Raw genomic sequence first — 21,866 nt, 5'->3', positions numbered from 1 at the left:
CAAGCATTTGTCTTCCAAAGATGCACTTCAATTATGGCTCAAATAACGGCTGTCTCTCGCCTTCACTGCGCAGAGTAAATGAAAATGTGCCAGACATTTCTGCTGTTCATGGCTCACAAATCCTTAACCCTGATGTTGACTGTCAGCCATATGTGACGTTGGCAGCATCTCCTTTCCATTCTCTACAGAAGAAAGGGAGGGAAAAAAAAATAAAGGATTCTTTAATATGATCAAAAGTAGGCTTGGCTTCCTAATATAAAAAGAAAAGGCAAGAAGCAAATTTAAATACCTATCTATAAATGCTGTGCACAAATTCTCCTGTATGTGAGTGCTGCTTGTGCAAAAGGGATTCTGTCTGTCTTTGGCCAAATGTCTCCAATTTGAGAATATGAAGTTGTGTGTAAATCTTGCACTGGATCTCAGAGGGAAGCTATCAATAGCTAGTGCCTAACATCTGGCAACATATTTGCAGAAAGCAATTTATTAATTCACTGGATTCAGCTCCATTTCCTGTTTGCAGCACATCCAACAAAACAGGCCTCCGTCATTATTCCCCACGCGTGCACACTTCCATCTTTATTTCAGGCCTGCTTTATTTGTGCATATTCCCTGTTAAGGAAGGTCAGAGGCACTCTCCAGGTGTAAGTACAACCGGCCCGTCACACGGTGCTTTCCTGGCTGGCTGAAGGCTTCATGAAGAGCTGACTGGTCACATAGACACGAACATGGAGCGGACGCATCTGCAGTGCCCCCGTTTGCAGTGGAGACTCCACACGTTCAGCTCTGTGGTTCTTGCTCATTGAGTCTTCGCTACCCTCCAAGGTCCTTGGCATGCMCAGGGCAGGTTTCCTGGGTCAGAATTTTCCAGGGAAAGATGCCCAGCTCCACCTGAGTGCTCTTGGGGTGCAGAGCCAGCCTGGATGGAGAGCTGTACCCTGCGGCCTGGGGAGCAGCAAGTCCTCCCAGCTCCACTGCCAGCTCCACTTTCCCAAGGGGGGAAAAAAGAGTAATAAAACACGTATCTGTACAAGATCTTTCTGAAATGTCATAAAAGTATTGCATAAGATTAACTGCATCAGGATTCTCAGCCCTTTCCGGGAAAGGAAACCCTCTTGGTCCACGTCTTGCTCAGACATCCGTGTGAATCTCCAGCAAGAGCTCTGCCAAGTGATGCCGCTGAGATGGGTTCCTGTGAGTGTCGCTCGCAGATGTCACCTGGCTTTGCTGATTTGCCTCTGCAAGTGCTCTGAGTACAAGGCCTGAGACATTTAATGGTGTGTAGGCGTTGCTCTATTTAGTGTTGCAAAACTTTCATGACCTCGCTCAATCTCATCTTCAGAATGACTGAGGTCCTCGGCAGCTTGAAGAGTCAGAGCAGGATTTTAAAAGCTGGTTGTAACATGATTTGGTTTCACTTGCACAGGCAGAGAACAGAAAGGTCTATAAAGGCTCTCCATTGTTTATGGACCTTGCTAATATTCACAGCTCTGCTTTGTGCTGTCGTGTGGGACACATTCAGCATCTGCTCCAAGTAAGCTGTCCAGAGGATGGACTCGTTCTAGACAGAAGCTCCAACATGTTTCCTGGGACAGAGTGATATACTGGGAATCCAGAAAGCAAAAGTGAAAAAGCAAAACATTTAGTCTATTTTGCCAGGAAAAATTATGAACRCATTGTAAGTATATCTGTGCTTCTTTCCTTTTCCTACTTCTCCCCTCTTAACCAAAATGAAGRAACTTTCCAAATAACTGAAATCTCCATAACTTCAATAAAAATAGATGGCCAAGTGGAGAAGATGCTCTTCAGAGCTGCAGTACAAGCTCGATTTTTTTCTTGGCGGAGAACCCAAAAAGGAAAATTAATCTTGTATAAATGCCCTCATTTTAGGAAAAGTTCCTGTAGGAGAGCAAGTTCTTTGAGTACTGACGCCGGGACAAGAWCTGCTTACAGGAGGCTACTGGCAAAATCATTATCCTCGTACGTCCACCCTGTGTAATAGCTCAGATTTTGAAAGAGGCAGACAGCAGTTTGAAGGTAAATCAGCATCAGTTCCTGTTCCTCCTAACAAAATATGCGAGATAAGCCATAGCAAAGGGCCAGATCCTTTAAGTCAACCAAAACCTACAGAATATCAGATTTCAGTTTCAGTTGGTACTGGCATTAAAAAAAGATTTGCCGAGGAAGGGCTGGTTCCTTGAGGCAACAGCAGGAATCAGGGAACAGAGGGGAAAGCGACTTGAGAAGAGCGTGCTGGAGTTGAGTAGAGCAACTGTAAAAGGGAAGGAAGAAAAAGGTTAGTAACAAAGATGCAGGAGTGGAAATAGCCAAGATGGAATCAGTAGAGATCGTTCATGAGCGCGAAAGAGGAAATCACCAAGACATGAAATAGGGGAAAGAGAAGAAACAAAGAGGACCAGGGGCCAAAGTTGAGAGGGAAAAACAAAACAAAACAAAAAACAATGACTTGTTTGGAGGCTACTACTCATCATTATTTCCTTGCCCATCCTTTCTGCTTAGGAGCAAGCTTTTATTATCACTATTTTCTAGAGAAGCTCTTTCTGCTGAAGCAAAAGGCATTTATTCTCCTTGACTTTCCCCTGTGCTTAGTGTTGCAGCTTTGTAGGCGCAAGCCAACAAGACCCCAAGGAGGGAACTCTACACGTAATTCAGAGATGAACTTGGGCAGTTCACGAGGGTTCTGGTCTGGAGCCTCTTCCCCACCCAAAGAACCTCCCCTCTACACCTACCTGAAGGCACACGGCTATACCTGGCACCTGCACAGTATTTGAAAACCTCTGATTTCCCGAGCAATTAAACTGTTGCAAACATTGCCACAGAATAAATGAGTTTCTACTTTTGGAAAGTGTCTGTGGTCCTCTGCATCTAGAAACACACTTCCATATAGAAAGACAGATGGACATGACAGGGGAAACGAGGACGTAACAGACTTTGACTAGTCAAACTGCTTGAAGCCATTTTAGACAGAAATGAGGCTTGATGGAATCCTTCCGTTCTGCTCCCCAAGCCGGCGCAGGCCAGAACCTCAGGAAAAATACCTGGCAATCACTTGGCAGATGAATCCTCCAGCTACTGCACGCACGTGACACACACTAACCATTTGCAGCTTGTAACGTGAAAGGGTGCTTTATTTTGTTTCATTACAGATTCAGTCCAGTTCACAGAGAACACGTTAGTTAATACATATCTTCACTTTGCAGGAGAAATGGGCATGAACACATGAGCAGTCAGTTTCCAGTCCTTCAGAGCCAATTTATGCCATTTTCACCTGGGAGCATATGCAGATCTCAAAAGCATCATGCATGGCACACAGATTTTACCAGTATCTTGGATAGGAGCACTGTAATGTCATTTCACAAGCACCAGACAGGAGGATAAAAATCTCAATGAGTGTAAAATTTTGGGGGGGAAAAATGGATTTATGTTTTGAATCCTGTTTTGACTAAAGTGGAAATTTTGGTTTAAAAGAAAAAAAATCCCTGAAATAGTGTCTATTTTTCTTCGAGACACAGTCTGAGCTCAGGGTATGGAGAGCAGCCCTCGCCTGGGCTGCTGCCGCAGGGAGCGACGGCTGAGGACTCGGAGCGCCCAGAGGTGCCTCCGGAGCACCCAGAGGCGCCTCCAGCCGGGCCGCTGGCAGGTGATGGATGAGGGTAGAGCAGCCCTGGCACAACTGAGCAGCCTCCCGTGTYGAACCTTTCCAAACCTCCTCCACTGCAGGAACGGCCAGCGAGGAGGGCAAGGGTGTCTGCTGGCCCTCCTACAGCCCCGGGGTCAGCGCCCGTGCGGCGGCGCCTGCGGGGCTTCCCTTTCCCCCAGGCACAAGGAGGGAGTCCCGATGTCCCCAGGCGCCTGTCCAGGCCGCTGGCTCTGAACCGCAGGATCCACCCACCGCTCCCCATCGCACACCGGGATCCGTTACTTTYCTCCCGCTCAAAGAGCTACGGAAAATGGGAAAAAAAAGCAAGGGAGAGAGTGAGAGGCAACAAAAGCAACGAGTTCATTTAATCTGCCAGGCACAGAGAATATTCTGCAACCCGTGAAATGCAAGAGCAGCACAGCAACTTCCACTCCCCCTCAATGCTTAAAGCGATCATGTTTTGGGAGAGTTTTGAAGAAATGTCCAATGTTCATGCCCAAGCTCCTCAAAGTTTTCAACACAGCATCTTACAACTGAGAAAACACTGCTTAACTTTTCATTTGTAAACCAGATTGGAAATACTTTGCAATATACCTTTAATTTCTCTTTCACTAAAGAAACAGCATTTAAGAACTGAAAGAACAGCATGGTGTTAAATGTTAAGGACCGTAGCTTAAAAACCTTCGATAAAAAAAAGGTTATAGATGTGTGATGAAGTCAAGTTGCATTTTAAGGTCAGCTACTTGGGCATCTGGATRCTTTTACATGAGGTGGAAGTCTGGACAGAGCTGAGCTGGGCTCCGGGTGAAGGTCTCGCCCTGGCAGCCACCAGCTCCTAAAGTAACTGGCTCTGTCCTGGCAGGAATCCTGCTCATCCGAGTGACACCCGAGGAGGTCGGCTTCATCTCCCTTCCCTTTCTGATAAGAAGGGTATTAACTAAAGCTTTCCCTGAAGCGATAAAACCTTGCTAATTAGCAACCCAAAATAAAAATGACATGCTTGCTCTGTTTCAGGCACTTTCAAGATCATAGTTTATTTACTGTAGGTAAAAAGCTAGTATACAGATTAGGGGATCCCTTAAATTTCAACTCTACAGTTATACACCATCTAAGTATTCTTGCTTTGAACAGTAACCAAAAAGAAGTTTCTAGACACCTGTAAGCCCCACTATAAATCTGCATTGTCATGAGGAAAAAAGAGAAAAAAAAAGAAGATAAATCAATGCTTAATTTGTTCAATGCGTAATATTTACACTGTGAAACAAATGGGAGATAATAACAAGCAGTGGTAAAGAGGCGATAAATTTTAAAAAGCCAAAGTTTTTATATATATATATTTTTTACAATAGTGTGCTAATCAGCATAATTGTATATAAAAAATTAAAATATAGTAGAGCGTCCCGTTACAGAAATCTTAAATCACCTGAACTGCAGTCATTACTTGCTAACCATTTACATGCAACACCGGCTAGGACTGACTTTTTGTTCTTAAAGAGTAAAACAGATGATGACATTTAGGAGACAAACATGGACTCGTGTACAAACAAAATTAAAAACTGCACTCAAGAACTGTACTGGTCACAACAAGCCTCTTCCATACGGGAGAAAAAGAAAAATTACAAACGATGATAGAAAGTGGTCTCTTTCCAGACACTAATTATCAAAGGCAATGCATAGACTGAGAGTACCCGGATGGCAAAGGCTGTAGAAATAAACAGCTTTCACACAGAGGCTCTTTAGGAGAGGCCTTTCCTTCCACCAAATGGTGACGACTGAGAGCAAGTAAAGGGGCACCAGGTGTACAACTAAGTAAATCTTGCAAAATACTAAGATGGGGGAGGTTGTTAATATACATTTTGAACTATATATACAACATAATGGAATGTATCCCATCCCAAAAGTGTTTTATGAAACAACTGGACCTCTCTACACTAGCCTTATGACTCAGTTATAGTTCTAATGAAAGCGTAAGTACACAAGAGATTTACACATAAAAGTGAAATCCACGGGGCTTTTAACAAGAACTATTGACAAAGCTGCTTAATGGCATGTCTGCTTTCAAAGTAATTTCGTTAAGTATAACTGAAACTTTGCCTGTGCACCGTGTCCTGCAATGTGGAGCTTTGGTGATGCAAGAAGGCCCTTTTCTGGACTGCCATGACTTGCACTGCAGACCTATCGACGCATGTGCACGCTGTGCCAGCTAAGACTAGTGATCCAACTGCCTGCACGCTTCCTCCTCGAGGTGCTTAAACCACTGCAACAACAAAAACATGAAAAATAGATTAAACCAAGTATTCCAGATAACTGCAATTGAAGTGAAATGCCAATATGGCAGTAAAACCTTTTTCTGTTGCTTTTAAACAGGAAGGTCTCTTGTACCAGCAGAATCCTGCATACAGATACACAGAGAAGGAGGGAATATACCACTTAATTCCCATGACATAAGAGCCGATTCATCATGTGAGAAGGTACAAATTACAGAAAACATGAATAGTCAATAGAAGAGAAACAACTGGTTTACATGTGAGAAGGGGGAACACTTCAGTCTGATTGCAGTTACTTCGTGAACGCTGCTACAACAGCCCACAGAACCTCATTCGTGTTGGCTTTCATACATTCCACCTCAGGGTCTAAATCCAGGAGCTGTCGCACTCTCTTCGTGGCGAGATCATACTGCTCATCCAGGAGCGGGGCAAAAGCGTTCTCCAGCACATCCGACGCGTGGGCTAAGTACACGAGCGCCAGCAAGCGCTTGTCCATGCGGTGAGGGTCGTTCACCCACTTCTCGAGAACTGCTTCCTGCACCTTCTTGATGAGGCGCTGCTTGATGTTGTTGTTGGTGAGGGGGTGCGTGGTCATGTCAAACAGCAGGAAGTTCTGTTTCTCTGTGGTCAGGACGCCTTTTTCCACTAGGTTCTTAGCTAACCGCTCACGGACGTTCCGCAGCTGGTAGTGCAACTTTAATGGGTTCCACGTTTCACCTGAAAGAGCAAGCAAAAAAAAGCCAGTCAGGCCAAGTTTAATCTGTGCTGTTGCTTTTTTTAAAATTTTTTTCCCCTCGCCCGGTGCTGCAGAATGAGCTGTCARAATCCTATAGCTGAAAACAAGTTGCTGTGCTCGGGTCAGCAGTTCTCTGACCACCTCAAATGCACAGTGAGGCCCTACGAGCACCAACGAGGAGCCCCAGCACACATGTAAATTTTGTCCACAACGTCAGCTCAGCTATGTCCTGCCTAAGAACACAGCAAATATGCACTCTTACTCTGAAGGAAATAAACACAGTCATGAAGAAAGAGGGTTTTCTTTGGTTGCTTTTAAATAAGAAACAAAGAATATCCCCCAAGCCTGCCCTCTTGCCTCTTCTCAACACGTATCACCTCAGGGCCTAGAGGAAGAAGAATTTTATCAGCCACGAAGACAAGCTAACGCACACCGGCCCCACGTGTCCTTCTCTCTTTCTTCTGCTTCTTCAACTTTACATTCTACTCTGCCTTCCTACTCCCTCTCTCCAAGACACTGTGTAAATGGGGAGTGGCAGCTTTACTATTTCTGCAGAAATTATTTCTACTGGTTTTTTGTTAAGGCAGGAGAACTGGGCTCCTAGTGCCCGTGTGTGTAGAGGACGGAAAGCACAAAATAATACAGCATGTGTGTGTAGGGAGGGATTTAAAAAGCACAAAGCAACAGCTGCTGATAAAGCAGTTGTTAATCACTTTGATATACCTACCTTGGTTAAAGTTTATAAAACAAGCTGAGTGCTTATCGAAAATATTAAAATCCACCTCTGATAGAAGGTTTAAGGATAACAAAATCCCTGATACAAGGATTTTAAGATGCAAGAGAAGAGATAACAAAATATTTCTTATGCAGGTGGCTTTTTCCACAAGTGATCTGAGAATTTCTATAGCATTTTGTTTTGTACTTGGAAAGTCTTTGAAAGAGCATTGGTATATTCATAACAATAATAAAAAGGAACTCTGAAATGAGTTTAAGGTTTCTCCCATTGACGTGGAAATTGATATGCAACATATTTAATGTAAAATTCAAGTTCAGCAAGTAAATTAAATGACACCAATTGTAGAATGAAAGACAAAAACCCTGTGAACCCACCCAGGCCCATTCTGCACACTGAACTACACATGGTACTGAGTGTGATTCCCCATGACCATGAACAAAACTCTTTAGAATGAATCTAGGAAGTGAAATGTAATAAAAGCAGATTTTGTAGGGTAGAGATTATTTCCTAGATTTCTTTTTTTTTTTTTCTTCTTTTTTTTTTTTTCTTATTTTGTTAGGTTGACATTTCTATATGCTAAAAAAAAAAAATGTAGTGTGGTGACACCTTGTGACCATTCCCCTCAATTACACAGAAACTTGCTTGTAGAAATACAGACAGATGTTTGTTACATTTACAGAAAGACCTGACATTCTGACCCCCATTTTCAGTATTCCCAGGTTGGGAGGGGAAAAAAAATGGCCTGACAAATGTAGCATTAAACATCTGTGCAAATACTTCCATATATGCTGTGTCATTTTAAGCAGTATCTTAAGTAGTATCACTGATAGTTACAGATGGGGTAGCTATCTGCCAGGATCAGGTTCCTAAATAAAATTCTAAGTATTTTTTCAGTGCAGTCTATCACAGCCCAACATAAAACACCAAAATATTTTTCTTGAAAGGGCATCTGTCTAAGCCATGGGAAATGCAAAGCTCCTTAACCCCAACTAAGAAATAAATAAGAAAACAYGACTGATCCAAGTCTCAGCTACAGTACAAGCGACAAATACCTCCTTCCCAGAGCCAAAGCTTAGCAGGATCAGGCCTCCAGACAAACCGACAGCTTTGCTCATTCAGGTTTGCTGACCTTCTTCTGCCCTGGCACTAACTTGATGTGCTCCAAACTGGGAGAAAGGGGAAATGTCAGCACAGACTGTGTGTTGGGGGTAAGAAACACACAGGGCCTTTGGAGGCTGCAAACCCAGGGTGGTTTGGCCATGCGGCCCTGCTGTCATGGACCACCTTGTTCTTCCCTCTTCCCTGCTCTCCTTGCCACAAAGCTGGGGAGGAAGAGGCCGGTGAAGGCCAGGGCATGAAGCAGGAACCCAAGTGGCAGGAGGGCTGGCTCCAGTGACACAGGGAGAACAGGAAGAACACGGTCAAAACAGGAAGGCACTGAAAGCAGCAGAAATCCTGTTGGTCTTTGAAACTCCTGGGTTGTTAACATTGTTACACAGAGAACATAAGTTTAGGCCACAACTTCAAGACTTATGACCCCTCACCTAGCTAGGTCACCTTGTTGACAAAAGAGTGTTTTTCTTCCYCTGCACAACAGCTCCCATCCAGTCTAGGGAAGCTGTGTTGGGTGTGTTTTGTAAAACAACAGACAAACCCGGGAATGAGTCTTGACTCAGAAAAACAATAAAAGCACAATAATAAAYGGGCAATGGATGGTGTTCATTTCAGTTTAACTTGGGCATTCTGAGAATACAACCACAGYGGGCTGAAGAACACGGAAAACGTTAACTACAGCAATAAAGATGAAGTCTAACTGACTTTTCATCTTTTCAGCAACCATTTATGAGCACTTACCAGAACAACTGCATGCAAAGTTGAAGCCTTTGGTTTGAACACTGACTCAAAAATACCACTTACATTTCGTATCAGACCTGAGAGCTCCCTATCTCCTTATCAACGAGACTGCACACTGAGGACACAGAGCTATACCCAGAACTAACCCTTCCTTGCAATTACAGAYGGAACAAGCCACCTCTCCAGGGTACAGGCCTGGTTTACTCAGGGCCTGGTCTACTTGAGGCTCAGCTAATATGCCTCCTTCAGGAAGCTGAGACGTTCTCCAGCACTTCGACCCAAATCCTCTCTATGCCCACGTTAAGTCAAAAGTGACCATTATTTCTATTCGATTAAAAGCTACAATCGACAAGAGACCACTCTAAAGGAAAGACTTAATGAACTGTTTTGCATACTTTCTTCCCCAAATCCTTGAGTGCACTCTCTAGTGATGCCAGGTAATTAGTTTTACTGGAAGGAAAAAAAATACACATAGAAAAAGCAAACGCATTGTGTTTGAGTCTTACCACTGAGCAGYTCAATCCAATTTTGTACAGTTTCAGGAGGCTGGGTCTCTTTTATGTGTTTCAGAGCTTCATCAAGTAGAACATCCCCAGTAGGAGCATCTGACTTACAAATCACCTGAGGCAGAATAAAACACAGTCAATAATTTAATTTGATCTACACACTGTAATCACTCAGCATTTAAGGACTAAAAAAATCTACCTGTTACCAAAATCAAGGAGAATTTAAAAATTCTCCCTTAAGGATGTATAAGTTCTAAAYATATCTGATATATATCTGTAGGTTCAAGAAAACAGCTATGAGCTTTGCAGCTCTGAAGAACACATTGAGCAGCACCACTGCACTCCATTTGCTAATAGGTAAGACACATATATTWGGCAAAATATTTATGTAATTTTGTTTCAATAAATATGGTCATATATGATGGATGTTCAAGTTTATTATTTAACAACTGCTAAAAATGATTTAATTGAATTATTTCTCCAAGAGAAAGCAGAAGGAAAAATTGTTCACAGTAATAAATAAGGAGTAACTGTTTGTTTACTAATATAAGTAGTTATATAAACCATACACAAATACTGTTTTCTCCTGGTTAGAACAGCACCAAACTAAAACTTACTGGTTTAACAAGCAGAAGTCAGTATGCTTTAATAAAAACAAAATAATTATTTCTTTAGGAAAATTACTAGATATTGAAAGTTTTTTGGGAAAGTAACGATTAAATCTTGCAACTGAAGTACTCTTATGAGTTAGCAACAGGTTAAAAATGGTAATGGACAACTTAAAAAGATTCAGAAAAATTCAATTTGTAAAGCAGAAGTGTAGGGTGAAAGATCTTGAATTAAATTCATCTTTCAAGGAGCTGAAAAGGTGTAGGCCACCAGCCTGGAGAAGCGGTACATGTCCTGTTGGAATATATTTCAACTTGACATTTGTTCTATAGTTCTAGAAATTATTAATACTAACAACAGGGCAACAGAATATCTGCTTAAGGTGTCCGTAGACAGCACTCAAGTGAGAGGAGCAGGAGACAACAACAGCTTAACAAAGGCACCGTTACTCTAAACTGCAGTCACACTGAAAGCCCGTGAGAGGAAATTAAGAAGAAAAGTAAAGGGGCATTGTTGGGATGCAAATATAGAAGACAAACATAAAACAAGTAATAACAAGTATATGGTGCAAAATGACAGTAAAAAAAGAAGTTCTAGTAGTCACAGTAATTGACTATGAACTCAAAAGCCAAGTCCTTTGGTATAAATTTCCCTCTAAATAGTATTAACAGTGGTATTGTATGAGAGAATTCTTTCTGAACAACAGATCAATGTTGAAAGATGACATCCAAATCAGTAGACACAAAAGCAAAGAAACTAAGATTTTAGTAAAACCAACAACAAACACAACGACACAGGGAAAGATTAAAAGGTAGGTTTGTTCAGTTCTCAAAATAAAGTCCTTAAGATTTTTATACCAAGATACTAGCTTGGATGTCTAGCTAGGAAGAAATATCAGCTTCTTTTGGAAACATGAAGATGTAGGATATATATTGTCAAGCACTCCACAGTGAGGCCACTGAACTGCATTCAGTGGAGAACTTCAAGATAAACATCTGCCAGGGAGAGATCAGAGAAACCAGATTTTCAGTTACTGCAGTAAGATTAGCTGGTCTGTTAAGATACAGTCCAGACCCGCACTTCTGGGAGCTGGAGATCACTCCAACCGTAGAACTCTGATATTTGGTTTTAAAAATACAATTACACTCTAATCCAGACAATTCCTAATGAAAAGTCAACATATAACAATTTATATTTATTTTTATATTTTCTTTATATTCTGATTTATCTTTCCATTTTAAAAACTTAAAACATGGCTGCACTTGAAACCACTATTAACTGCATAAAAAAAAAACTAGCTTCAAGTTTTATATGAAAATATCAAGTTTGTCCTCTTTAATTACACAGGAGCTTACTTCAGTTTGGACTTTCAAGCCGCTAGGTTCAGCTCTATCCATGCCCTTCCTTTCATATTCTTTCTTAACATGAAAATACCACTACAAAATTATCTTCCCTTCTTTATAAAACTGACATTCTGGCAAACAAATGTACTTTCCTATCTTAGATTTGCCCCATATGATTAATTTCACAGTAAACCTTAGTCATTGTGGATATCTTTACTCCGCTGCAGTTATGAACCTCTTATGCACCACATCATGAAGCTTAAAGAGGTAAGATGTGAAATCATGTTATAGACCTGGTTTTTATATGTACATATAAAAAAGACTCACTTTGAAGAGATCTCACCTAGGCTTCAGAGCATTTTTGAAATAATAGGTTTATAAAAATAAGTTTAGAAAACAGCTTTCCTTGCTTATTTTTAATGGGTTCTTCAAGATATTTTTTTCTTATCACCAGAAAGGAAGTTTAAACAGATGGCTTGAAAATAATCCAGAATGAGCCTAAACACAGACATATTGAGAGCAAAGAGCTGTAAGGAACATGGGCTCTTCCACTGAACTTATCCTTTGCCTCAAACTAGCTCGGAATAGGAATATCATGGATCACACTGCCATGATATTCCTCTTCCCCACCCTCTCCACAGAGACCCTTCCATGGGGAAAGGCAGCAGGAGGCCCAGTCACCTTCAGTGCTCACAGTCCTGCTTGTTCCTGAAGGAGGATTTATTGACCATTATTACTTCTCTCCAGAGTTTTCACACTAGAAGTCACAGTTTCCTTCTTCTGTGTTAAGTTGCTTGAGGATCTCATGAACTGAATCATCACAGAGCATCAAGTATCCACAATGATGGATTTTTCTTTTAATAGATGAGCTAAGGTAGAGAAAGCAGCTGAAAAGCTAATTGTGAGATGACAGTCCTCAGCCCTACTGAAAATAATCAACAAAAATCTGTATTTATTCTAATTTTTCAGTGATCTATAAAATGCTAGATACAAATCTAGATCTATAAATGCTAGATACAAATGCTAGTTGTCTCCAACTGCTGAGGACATTTCAACTATACAGAGTATTTAATTTGTGGATTCTACCATGCAGCTTTGCAATTAAGTGATGTTAATGATTCAACATCTCTTGTGTTGGTTTTTAAGTGAGCTCTCTGCTGTTTAGCTTTGATAACACCAAAATTAACTCAAGCACGAAACACTCAGAATCGCCAACTAACCCATCAAGGGATTTTTTTTATAACTTTAATTACTGAGTTGCTTTCTCTGATCGTAGGGCAGAACGGAGTAGTCTTTTCTATCTTCAAGCAACCACCATTCTTAGTAATGACTTTATTTATACAGAATTCTCCACTTTTATTTGTTTCCAGAAGTGCTACCATTAGGTAGAACTACTGCAATGATGCTCTGTGTTGAGAATAAATATACTAGAATGCTGTAACATAAACTATGTCTTGTGGCATTTTATAAGTTTCAGAAAAAGTTCACCACTGCCATCTCTGCCAGTTTTTCATTGTCTCATTTGCATCCTATGACATTCAGGCATGGATTTAATCTGTTTAATTCTGACTACTTCTTGAAGCTATGCCTTGGAAACTGCAACAGGTAATTGATAGCATCTGTCTGATTTAAGGCTTGAAAAGGAAACTGCTGTAGTTGGCAATCTTCTTAGTAAGCTACGGCAAGAGATAGACGGTTGCTGTAACTGGCTAAAAATCCAAACCACTTCCTGAAAAAGGACCTTCTCTTCCAGTTCTCACCTTGTCCCTTGTCCCAGCAGTCTCCCCCAGGTACCACCTGCTGACAATATCAGGGAAGCGATTCAAGTCAAAACTCATCACAAAAATCACCAGCATTCAGAACAAGCAGTCAGCCAGGATACTTACCTGATCTGCTACATGGCTGCACGAACACTAGTAACAACCCAAAAGGCTCCAAAACCAGAAAAGCCTCTCTGCAATATCAGAAGACTGGAGAGAGACAGGACGACTCCTACCAGGTGCATCACAGTTAAAATGACTAAAGCCTATACTGCTTCTTACAGCCTATGCCTTGAAGACGTGGGGTTCTGAGCAACAACTGCTGCTTTAAGGAGCAGTTAACCACCGAGTCCCAGGAAGAGTTGGCAGGGGACAGGAGGAAGCCTAGCTTGAGAGGTCAAAGCTGCACAAAATGGTACTGAAGTTCCCACCTCACTGAGCCTTGGATACAACTGGACAGCTCATTCCACTCCCTGAGCACAACATTTGACTCCAGGAAAAAGCCGGGAGCAAGGTAAACAAGGCCTACAAATTCCCTTACAAAAGGGTGGAGGGGACTTCATAGATGAGACACTGAAATCTAAAAAGCAAAGAAAGAAAAAACAAACACAAGACTGAAATGTGGCATTACACAATGCAAGACTTCAAGTAACGGTCAGAGCAGTGGGAGTTGTCCTYGAGAATGGTTTCCTAACTGAAGAGTTGGGAGGAGATGAGGAAAGACACACTGTATATATCAGACTCAGGGATTTTATCTGCAGACAATTCTTTAAGCATAAATCAAACTTTATTTGGATTTCATATTAGGCCTTTTTTGTAGAACTCTTCTGCTTGTAAAAAAAACCTCAGGATTGTTGTAACAACACAAAGGAAAGTATTTAATAATGTGTAGTGTTTAACTCCTTAAACAAATCAAAAAAACCCACTTGTAATAAAACTTTTAGAAATGCAAGACAAGCTTGGCTTTTATTTTTTACTGGAGATATGCACATGTTATTTTTCCAACTTATTAAAAAGCACAGTTAAAATTTCAGTTAGACTGATCTGACAAGGTTTGTGTAGAATGAAAATAACGGCTGAAGAACATTCCTGAATGCCTAAGAAGCCAAAAGCTTTGGAGGAAAAATTTTTGTGCAAACTAATCAAAGCTGAATTACTCAAATGAAACTCGGAGAAGCAGGAGCTGTTTGTCTGAACAGAGGTTCAATTCTTCAGAGCGGGTTGGAGAATTTTCAAACTTTCCATTAAAAAAAAAAATTAGCAAAAGGTAATATTGACAGGGAAGTCTGCCAGAGAAATAAATTTMTTTGTGGTGAATAGGCAATAGTCAACCATGTTTTTTCAATAAATCTCTTTCAGAAGTATCCACTAACTCCACTGAAGTAAAGATTTGCCAGTGTAACCTTTAAATATTTTACACTAAGGAATAATCCAGCTGCAGAAGTAACAAATTAAAGCCTCAAATCTTCAGCCTAATTCCATACGGTATGGAAAACGTGCCCATCCTAGCATTAGGGATATACACCACGTTTAGCCTCCGGACCCCTGTGTAAAGCAGGGAGGGGCTCGTGTTCCCTGGGGCTCGGTGCTCACGGGCTGCCCCTTCCCAGCGCAGAGCCCAGCGCCGCTGCAGCAGCCAGGGCCTCAGCAGGTCACACAGAATCACACAGAATGGCTGAGGTTGGAAGGGACCACWAGAGATCATCTAGTCCAACCTCCCTGCTCAAGCAGGGACACCCAGAGCACGGGGCACAGGGTGGCATCCAGGCACGTTTGGAGACCTCCAGAGAASGAGACTCCACAGCCTCCCTGGGCAGCCTGTKCCAGGGCTCTGTCACCCACCCACACCTGAGGCTCCTGGCTCTGGGCCGCACTCCAGCCATGGCCTCTGCCAGCCACTGTGCGAGGATCCCAACAGCAACCCAAGGCACTGCTTGTGATCCTTATCCCATAAAAACAAGGAAGAAAAGGTCTTTTCCTCACAAGCACCTGTGAGTTACTGTATTGCCTGGAGCATTTTGTGTTTTTCCCTGCTTACCTTTCTCGTTAAGAGACTCTTGCGCCTCATTCCACAGGCCTCCAGCTGCAGACGCCCCCTCAGCGCCAGCTCGATTAACATACAGCCCCGCAAGCCCGACGAGATGCAGTCGTTCCAGAAGGACGTGTAACCCTGGGAAGAACGAGAGAGAGTGAGAGATTTCCCTCTACAGCTGAAAACAAGTGAAAAAGATTTAACTGCGTTTTTCGCAGGTTCATTAACCTGTCCTTGCTACCCTAACTCAATCTCAAGCAGCACAGGGAGCCTACCACCATGTTTATTGAAAATAAAAAGGAGAAACAGATCCATCCCCAAATAGTTTTAACATAAACTCTGCTCTTTGAAGAGCACAGAACATCAGACAAGTGATATAAACTAATACAGCAAGGAATCAGCAACTGCTGGATATTAAGTGTAGTTTATAAGTAGTTAAAAYAGTACAATTACGTTTCTTGCCCCTCAAGTGTTTGACATTTCCAGCATCACACAGGATCATCTGGATTTCCTGAGAAATGTTAAAATTATTTTACATTCATAAACAACCTGGCACCAATGAAGCAATAATAATCTGAAATCAGGATTCAGTAAAATCTGTAGCATACAGTAAATGAACAGAAAAATCAGACAGAAAAGTGGCAATCGGGAGAACGTACGGAACAGATTTTTCCACTTGATTATAATAAAACCAAACAACAATGAAACTTTTTCCATAAAATATTTAGAAAGATACCATATGTCTACCATGTTGTCATTTAAATCTCTAAATATACGTAATATGTTTTGGTAACTTAATGCAGACTGCTCTTATATAAACTGAAGAACTACAAACCAGATCTATTCTGTGAACCATGCCACATCTAACATGCTTTTTATCTGTATTTCTATGTTGACAGATACCTGCCTGCAGGGTAGAACGAAGTATCTGACTCCATAAATCTATTCATTACCTAGAAAGACACTTACTGACTTCTGCACTTTATTTCTTGAAAACTGTGAGGAAGTATGGTCAGTTTTAAAACTCACTTTTCAATTTAAGGGAAGCTTAACGTTACTGAACACTGACAAAAGACAAATTTATTTACAAAATTAAGGGGAGCTGAAGCTTTTACTTGCAGTGGGATGAGAACTTCTATTATGGAGTAGCCRACACTCCATAAAAAATGTTACTAATGCAAGAACAATATTTAAGACAAAATAACTTTGAGAATTAACTTGTCTTTTGAGAAATGATGACGGAAACACTAGGTGTGATACAGAAAGGCCTCCCAAAACCCCTCTAGTGAGGGAATCTGTGATCCCATCTGCGAAAATACCTACCTCGAGATGCTCTGGGGAAAGCCACAAGAAATATGAAAGAACTTTGCCTTTCACAGGACTCTCATCCTAACCTTGAATAACGACTAGCTTGAATCATAAGCAATGCCATTCGATACTACTTGCAAACAAAGGCTGCCAATGTACAGAGATACCCTAGATGTATACATCTCAAGTCTGCTAAATACGCTTAGATGTAAAAAAAAAAAAGCCATCAATGCATGCCCTTAAACCTGGATTTCCAGGAACATGACGGTGTTGCTTCCACTTAGCAGCCAGCTGTTTGAGAGCTGAATTATTAAAAAAAAACAGTACTCTTAATATTTACAAAAGCTCTGTATGTCTAGAAAGTCATTAATGAAATACATCACAAACATCTATCTAGAAGACAGCAAATACAGGGCTGGAAAGGTGGTTAAGAGGTTTCCTACTAAGCCCTCTACTCAAAGTGTTATATTATTATTCAAATAGTTTAAGTTATGAAATTCATTTCTTTGTGTAGCAACCAAAATGTGTAATCTTGACTGAAATGGAAACAAATGAAGATATTATGGTCTTCATAAACACACTGTGCTTGCATGAGTGGGTTAGATGACAAAATCAGGAGAATGTTTGCTGCCTTTTTATTTAAGTCTTTCACCAAAGTTTGAGGGTTTGCAGTTGGATTGACAAAAGAAAGAACACCTCCAATTTTAAAACATAGGGATTATACTGCTATTACCATGGTGAGAGAGAAGCTACCTTGTGACAGAAGGGATCATCCTGAACATTTTTCAAACCATTAAATTGCTCTTTCCAGATAGCTCAGACAAAGGAACTGATCATTTTCATCACTTACTGCAAAGATCTCAGACAACAGAAGCAGCTTCCACAGAAGGCTAGTTTGGCACACAACAGCCAAACTAAATAATTTGGAAATTATCTCAAACCTCTTAGTGTAACTGAAAAAGGACACAGACATTTATCTTCAATCCTGCAAGCAGCATCTTGGCACCTATCTCAAATAACATACAGTGTCAACAAGAAAAAAAAGAGAGTGAAGAGAAATCAGAACACTCAGCAATGCAGTATTACTGCTTATTATAAATGCTATAGATGAACAGTGAAGAAAGAGGGAAACGGGCAGGGAGACTGATGTGTATAGAGTGGGAGAACAATAAAATAGAAGGCTACTTCTTTTTCTTGATTTCTTGAATTCTTGAAGTATGAATTCAACTGTTTCTACAGGGAAGCAAAAGAAAGCTTACAAAATATGAGTTAAATTCCTAACAAATTGACAAGGAGGTTTGCAAGGCAGCAGTGAACCTGTAAAACCCAGGCAGGGTTTGGGCAGCCCCTTCACCCCAACAGAAGGCARGGGAGTCCCTGCAAGAGGATCCATTCGGAACCAGCCCTTTTGCCGGGTCCTACTTAACCATCGTTGGTAACAGGACATAGAAAACAGACCGGAAAACCAGTTAACGCTGCTCTTGTATTGTTTCCAATACCTAAAACTCTTCAAATCACGTCCTGCGGACRTCAAAGATCACTACTTAGAGGTGCAAGTCATTCGACTGTTTAACGCTCCTGCACAGCACTAGCGTTCCCACCCACGTAACACCAGCTAGCTCTGCTTTAGCAATCTTCCTACGTGCTCTTCTGATTTTATAAGCATCCCAACTCAATAAAGTACTTATTTCATTAAAACTGCAAGGCAGCAGGAAGGAAAAGGATCTTACAAGGCGAAGAGTTATTTTTATCTGACAGCAGCCACACCAGAATAGCGCTTTAAGCTAAGAATAGCTCGCAAAACAAAATATTAAATCTGTGTGGATTCAAAGATCATAAGAATGTTTACCACTGTCATGTTTATTTACACAAACATGGCACAAAAACATTTCTTCGTCAAAGTACACCTAGACATTCTAACATAAAAACAAGTTTTGCTAGACAATCATGATGGGAAATRAAAATAAAAAGTTTATAATTGGTATTTGTTGCACTACAACTTTGAAAACTCAGACAAGCACGACGAAGAACCAAGAGAAATGCTTTCTGCCTAGAGYTATGCAAAATCCATGTTCATTAGAGATGTTTCCTACCATCTCTTGAAGCATTTATTCCCCTTCCTTGCTTCCCATAACCAATCCACAGCTCATGCAGGTTTTCTTCTTCAGAAAGCCACTAGTCACTTCAAATACAGAATATATGATCCGTCTCCTAACCACGGCCCTGTGCCTCACCATGACCACCATCCACCTTGTCTGYCTCTCCTTGCTTTTACCTCTTCAATGTTTTTACCTCTCCACCCTCACAGARGCTTGTTTCCCCACACCATGTTCCTGTGACTCCTTATGAAGCTTCCAGACGTGAAGAATTTTTCCTGAATTTTTGTGACCCTCAGGTGTTCCTTGAGCTCTGCTTGTACAGATGGGGCAGAGGAGATTGCACACTAATGTATGTATTTATATTGCATGCAGTGAGCAGGCATCTTGATCTTGATTGCTCTCAGAGCCGGGGAAAAAGCCCCATGATCTGCACTCATGCGGACAAGCCCTCCCCAGAGGCTGGTCTGGCTGGGCAAAGTGCAGGTTTTTGCAGTTTCCTCCTCCCTGCTATAAGGAAACACCAGCTCGGATCCGCACACACAGCACAGGGTAAGCACAGAGCAGGCCCTGGTCTCCTCCGGACGCTGCGCGCGGAGCGCACCGGGAAGCAGAGCTCACACAGCCAAGGGATGAACAGCACTGGAAAGGAGCCACCGATGCCCTCAAGCCTTTAGTTTAGGCTTTTAGCCTTTTTAGTTTATGAAACCTGAATTAGTTTTGCTTAAGCTCAAAACGGTCCGCAGATCTATACTGCTTCATTCAGCTTCCAGGCAACAGTCAAGCTACTTGCTAGAAAAAACACGTTCAATGTCTTCTCTACCACAAGTGCAAACTGATGTCGCCCAGCAGTAGCAATGCAAAAATACAATTCAATTGCTGGTGCTAATGGTGCTATTTCACGTTCACAGACAGTACCTTTAAGTACTCCATTTACTTTGGAAGTATCTTTAATGGATTACAGAGTGAGGGTTATAAACACTTCCATACAATGAGGATAAAAGACTTGCACACACCATATAATTAATGTCTTATTTCAGAATACTTTATTTATTTTTTACMCATAACATTTAATTACAAAAATTCTCTTCCCACCACAAAAACAGAGATTACTACACCAGCCACAGATCAGAAAAGGGTGAGGAAGAAAAAAATCTGAAAATATCATATTAAGGAGGGGAAAAAAAMCCCTCTTTGGCACAGTTCCAATCCTGAAGTCTCAAGATTCACATACGGTAGTTAAAAATRCTGTGTTTAATTTACTTGGCTAAGGTTTAATTTGCAGCACCTACAAAACAACTCAGACTGTGGCTACCAGTCTGTTCCCTGATCTGGGCCCATCAGTCTCAAGCTATTACACACTACCTTGCAGTCATGGCAAATGAGTATCAGCCCTATAAGCCTTTTAATTAAAAACATCATAGAGCCATGAAAATAACTGAGGGCTGTAATGGCCTCCTTGGCCAAAAAAACTGGGACCAAGAGACCCCTGGAGCCCATCCTCAGATGCTCACACGCTCATATTCCCTATTAGAGGTGGGTGCCAGGTCCACGTTTTGGCACTGGCTGAGGCTCCACTCACCACATCTGAAACACAGAGGTAGCGCTTCGCTGCACCAAGGCAGGTAACCCAGCCTGGTCTGAACTTCTCCTTCTAAAAGTCTTTCCATATGATACTCAGGCTTATAGTATTCTTTAGACTTTACTTAGCATCCTCAACTTAAAAGTAAAACAAAAGACTTCTTGAAACAAAACAAATGATTAAGGGGGACCCAGAGGCAGAACCATTATTAGAGTTGCGCACAAAATGAAACTCCTGTTCACAGGAAATTCCAAGTTAAAATTGTTTTATAACAAAACAAAAAGACAGACTTGAAAATTCACCAAAGAAYGCAATTTCTGAAATTTTATGTAGAGGGAGCAGGAAGAAAAAATTTAACCCCTTTTAACCCTGGTAGCCTCGTCAGAAGGAAAGCTGGCAAACTGGGAAGGCAGCAGAAAGCCAAGAGAACCAACAACCTGGGGCGGAACCAACAACCAGCACCTGAGGAGTTTGCAAGTCCTGACTCCAGGGCACTATATCTGACAGGGCAGCCTGGCTTCAGCATTCCTCAGCTAAAAGCACAACCCAGCTTAAGGAAAGCTTTCACAAAGAGTAAATTCTGAGTTTAAGGAAGCCTGTTCTCCATTACGCTGCAGGACACCCTGCCGCTCCTTTTACAAGGACAACATTCAAACACTGTGACAATGGTGACAATATAAAAGCACCAAGATTAAACTTATGTTTCGACATAAGCTAATATCTAGCCTTCCTAAACAATGGTTTCTTTCTTTCTTTCTTTCTTTCTTTCCTTCTATTCCTGCTGATGTGTGCCAGACTCTTTTGATGCTGTGCTCTCAGTAATTGCTGAGGGCAAACATCCTGGAGAACCTGCCATGCCTGCTGGCATCAGAAGTCACCGAGGTCTATGAGCTCCACGTTGTCTTCACCACCCTCACTAAAATTTACACAGCAGAATCAGAGAGGATGGAGGGAGGGAAGGGGRAAAAAAAAAAWYTCACGGACTATAAATGRGYCACAGTTTTAGACACATAAAAACYAAAAACTACAAAGGCTTTAATTCTACTTTTAAAAGATGGAGAAATAGTTGTTAGCTGCTGTATTGCCTGAGATGGCCTCAGTAAAATGAATGTGCAGCACGGAGGAACTTTGAAAGTCAGTTTGAGTTAYTTGTGGGACTGGGCTAAGCAAATGGAGAAGATCTCTGCTACACATACTGCGGGGGGCTGGCCTGCACCTTGCGTGGCACACCTGGCAAGAGCCTACTTGCTTTTAACATCCTACGGCAGGACATATCACAAAGCAAGAATACCCAAATGTTCACCGTGAACAGTTACTTCAATACCAAGACAAATACTCAGGCTTTGTACTTCATTAATTCAGATACTTTTTAATTAGAG

At 41.5% G+C, this 21,866-nt stretch overlaps 1 protein-coding gene across 2 annotated transcripts in view; it reads right to left on the bottom strand.

The window, feature by feature from the left end:
* Positions 1–3,256: 3,256 nt before the first annotated feature.
* The window catches only part of GOLPH3 (golgi phosphoprotein 3), a 33,596-nt gene continuing 14,986 nt past the window's right edge, over positions 3,257–21,866 (bottom strand). Inside the window, exons 2-5 of one of the 2 annotated variants that reach the window (XM_026038137.1) lie at positions 15,508–15,639; positions 9,758–9,872; positions 6,183–6,642; positions 3,257–5,915 (exon numbers count right to left, since the gene is read on the bottom strand). In XM_026038137.1, coding sequence (XP_025893922.1) covers positions 6,218–6,642; positions 9,758–9,872; positions 15,508–15,639 — 672 coding nt within the window. In that variant the 3' untranslated portion in view covers positions 3,257–5,915; positions 6,183–6,217. Of the gene's footprint in view, positions 6,643–9,757; positions 9,873–15,507; positions 15,640–21,866 lie in introns of both variants that reach the window. The other variant, XM_026038133.1, reaches the window with a different exon arrangement.

This window comes from Nothoprocta perdicaria, unplaced genomic scaffold (genome assembly GCF_003342845.1).
Source record: "Nothoprocta perdicaria isolate Ctin4 unplaced genomic scaffold, notPer1 scaffold_1, whole genome shotgun sequence".
Lineage (NCBI taxonomy): Eukaryota > Metazoa > Chordata > Aves > Tinamiformes > Tinamidae > Nothoprocta > Nothoprocta perdicaria.
This window is presented reverse-complemented; position numbering and strand designations above follow the sequence as displayed.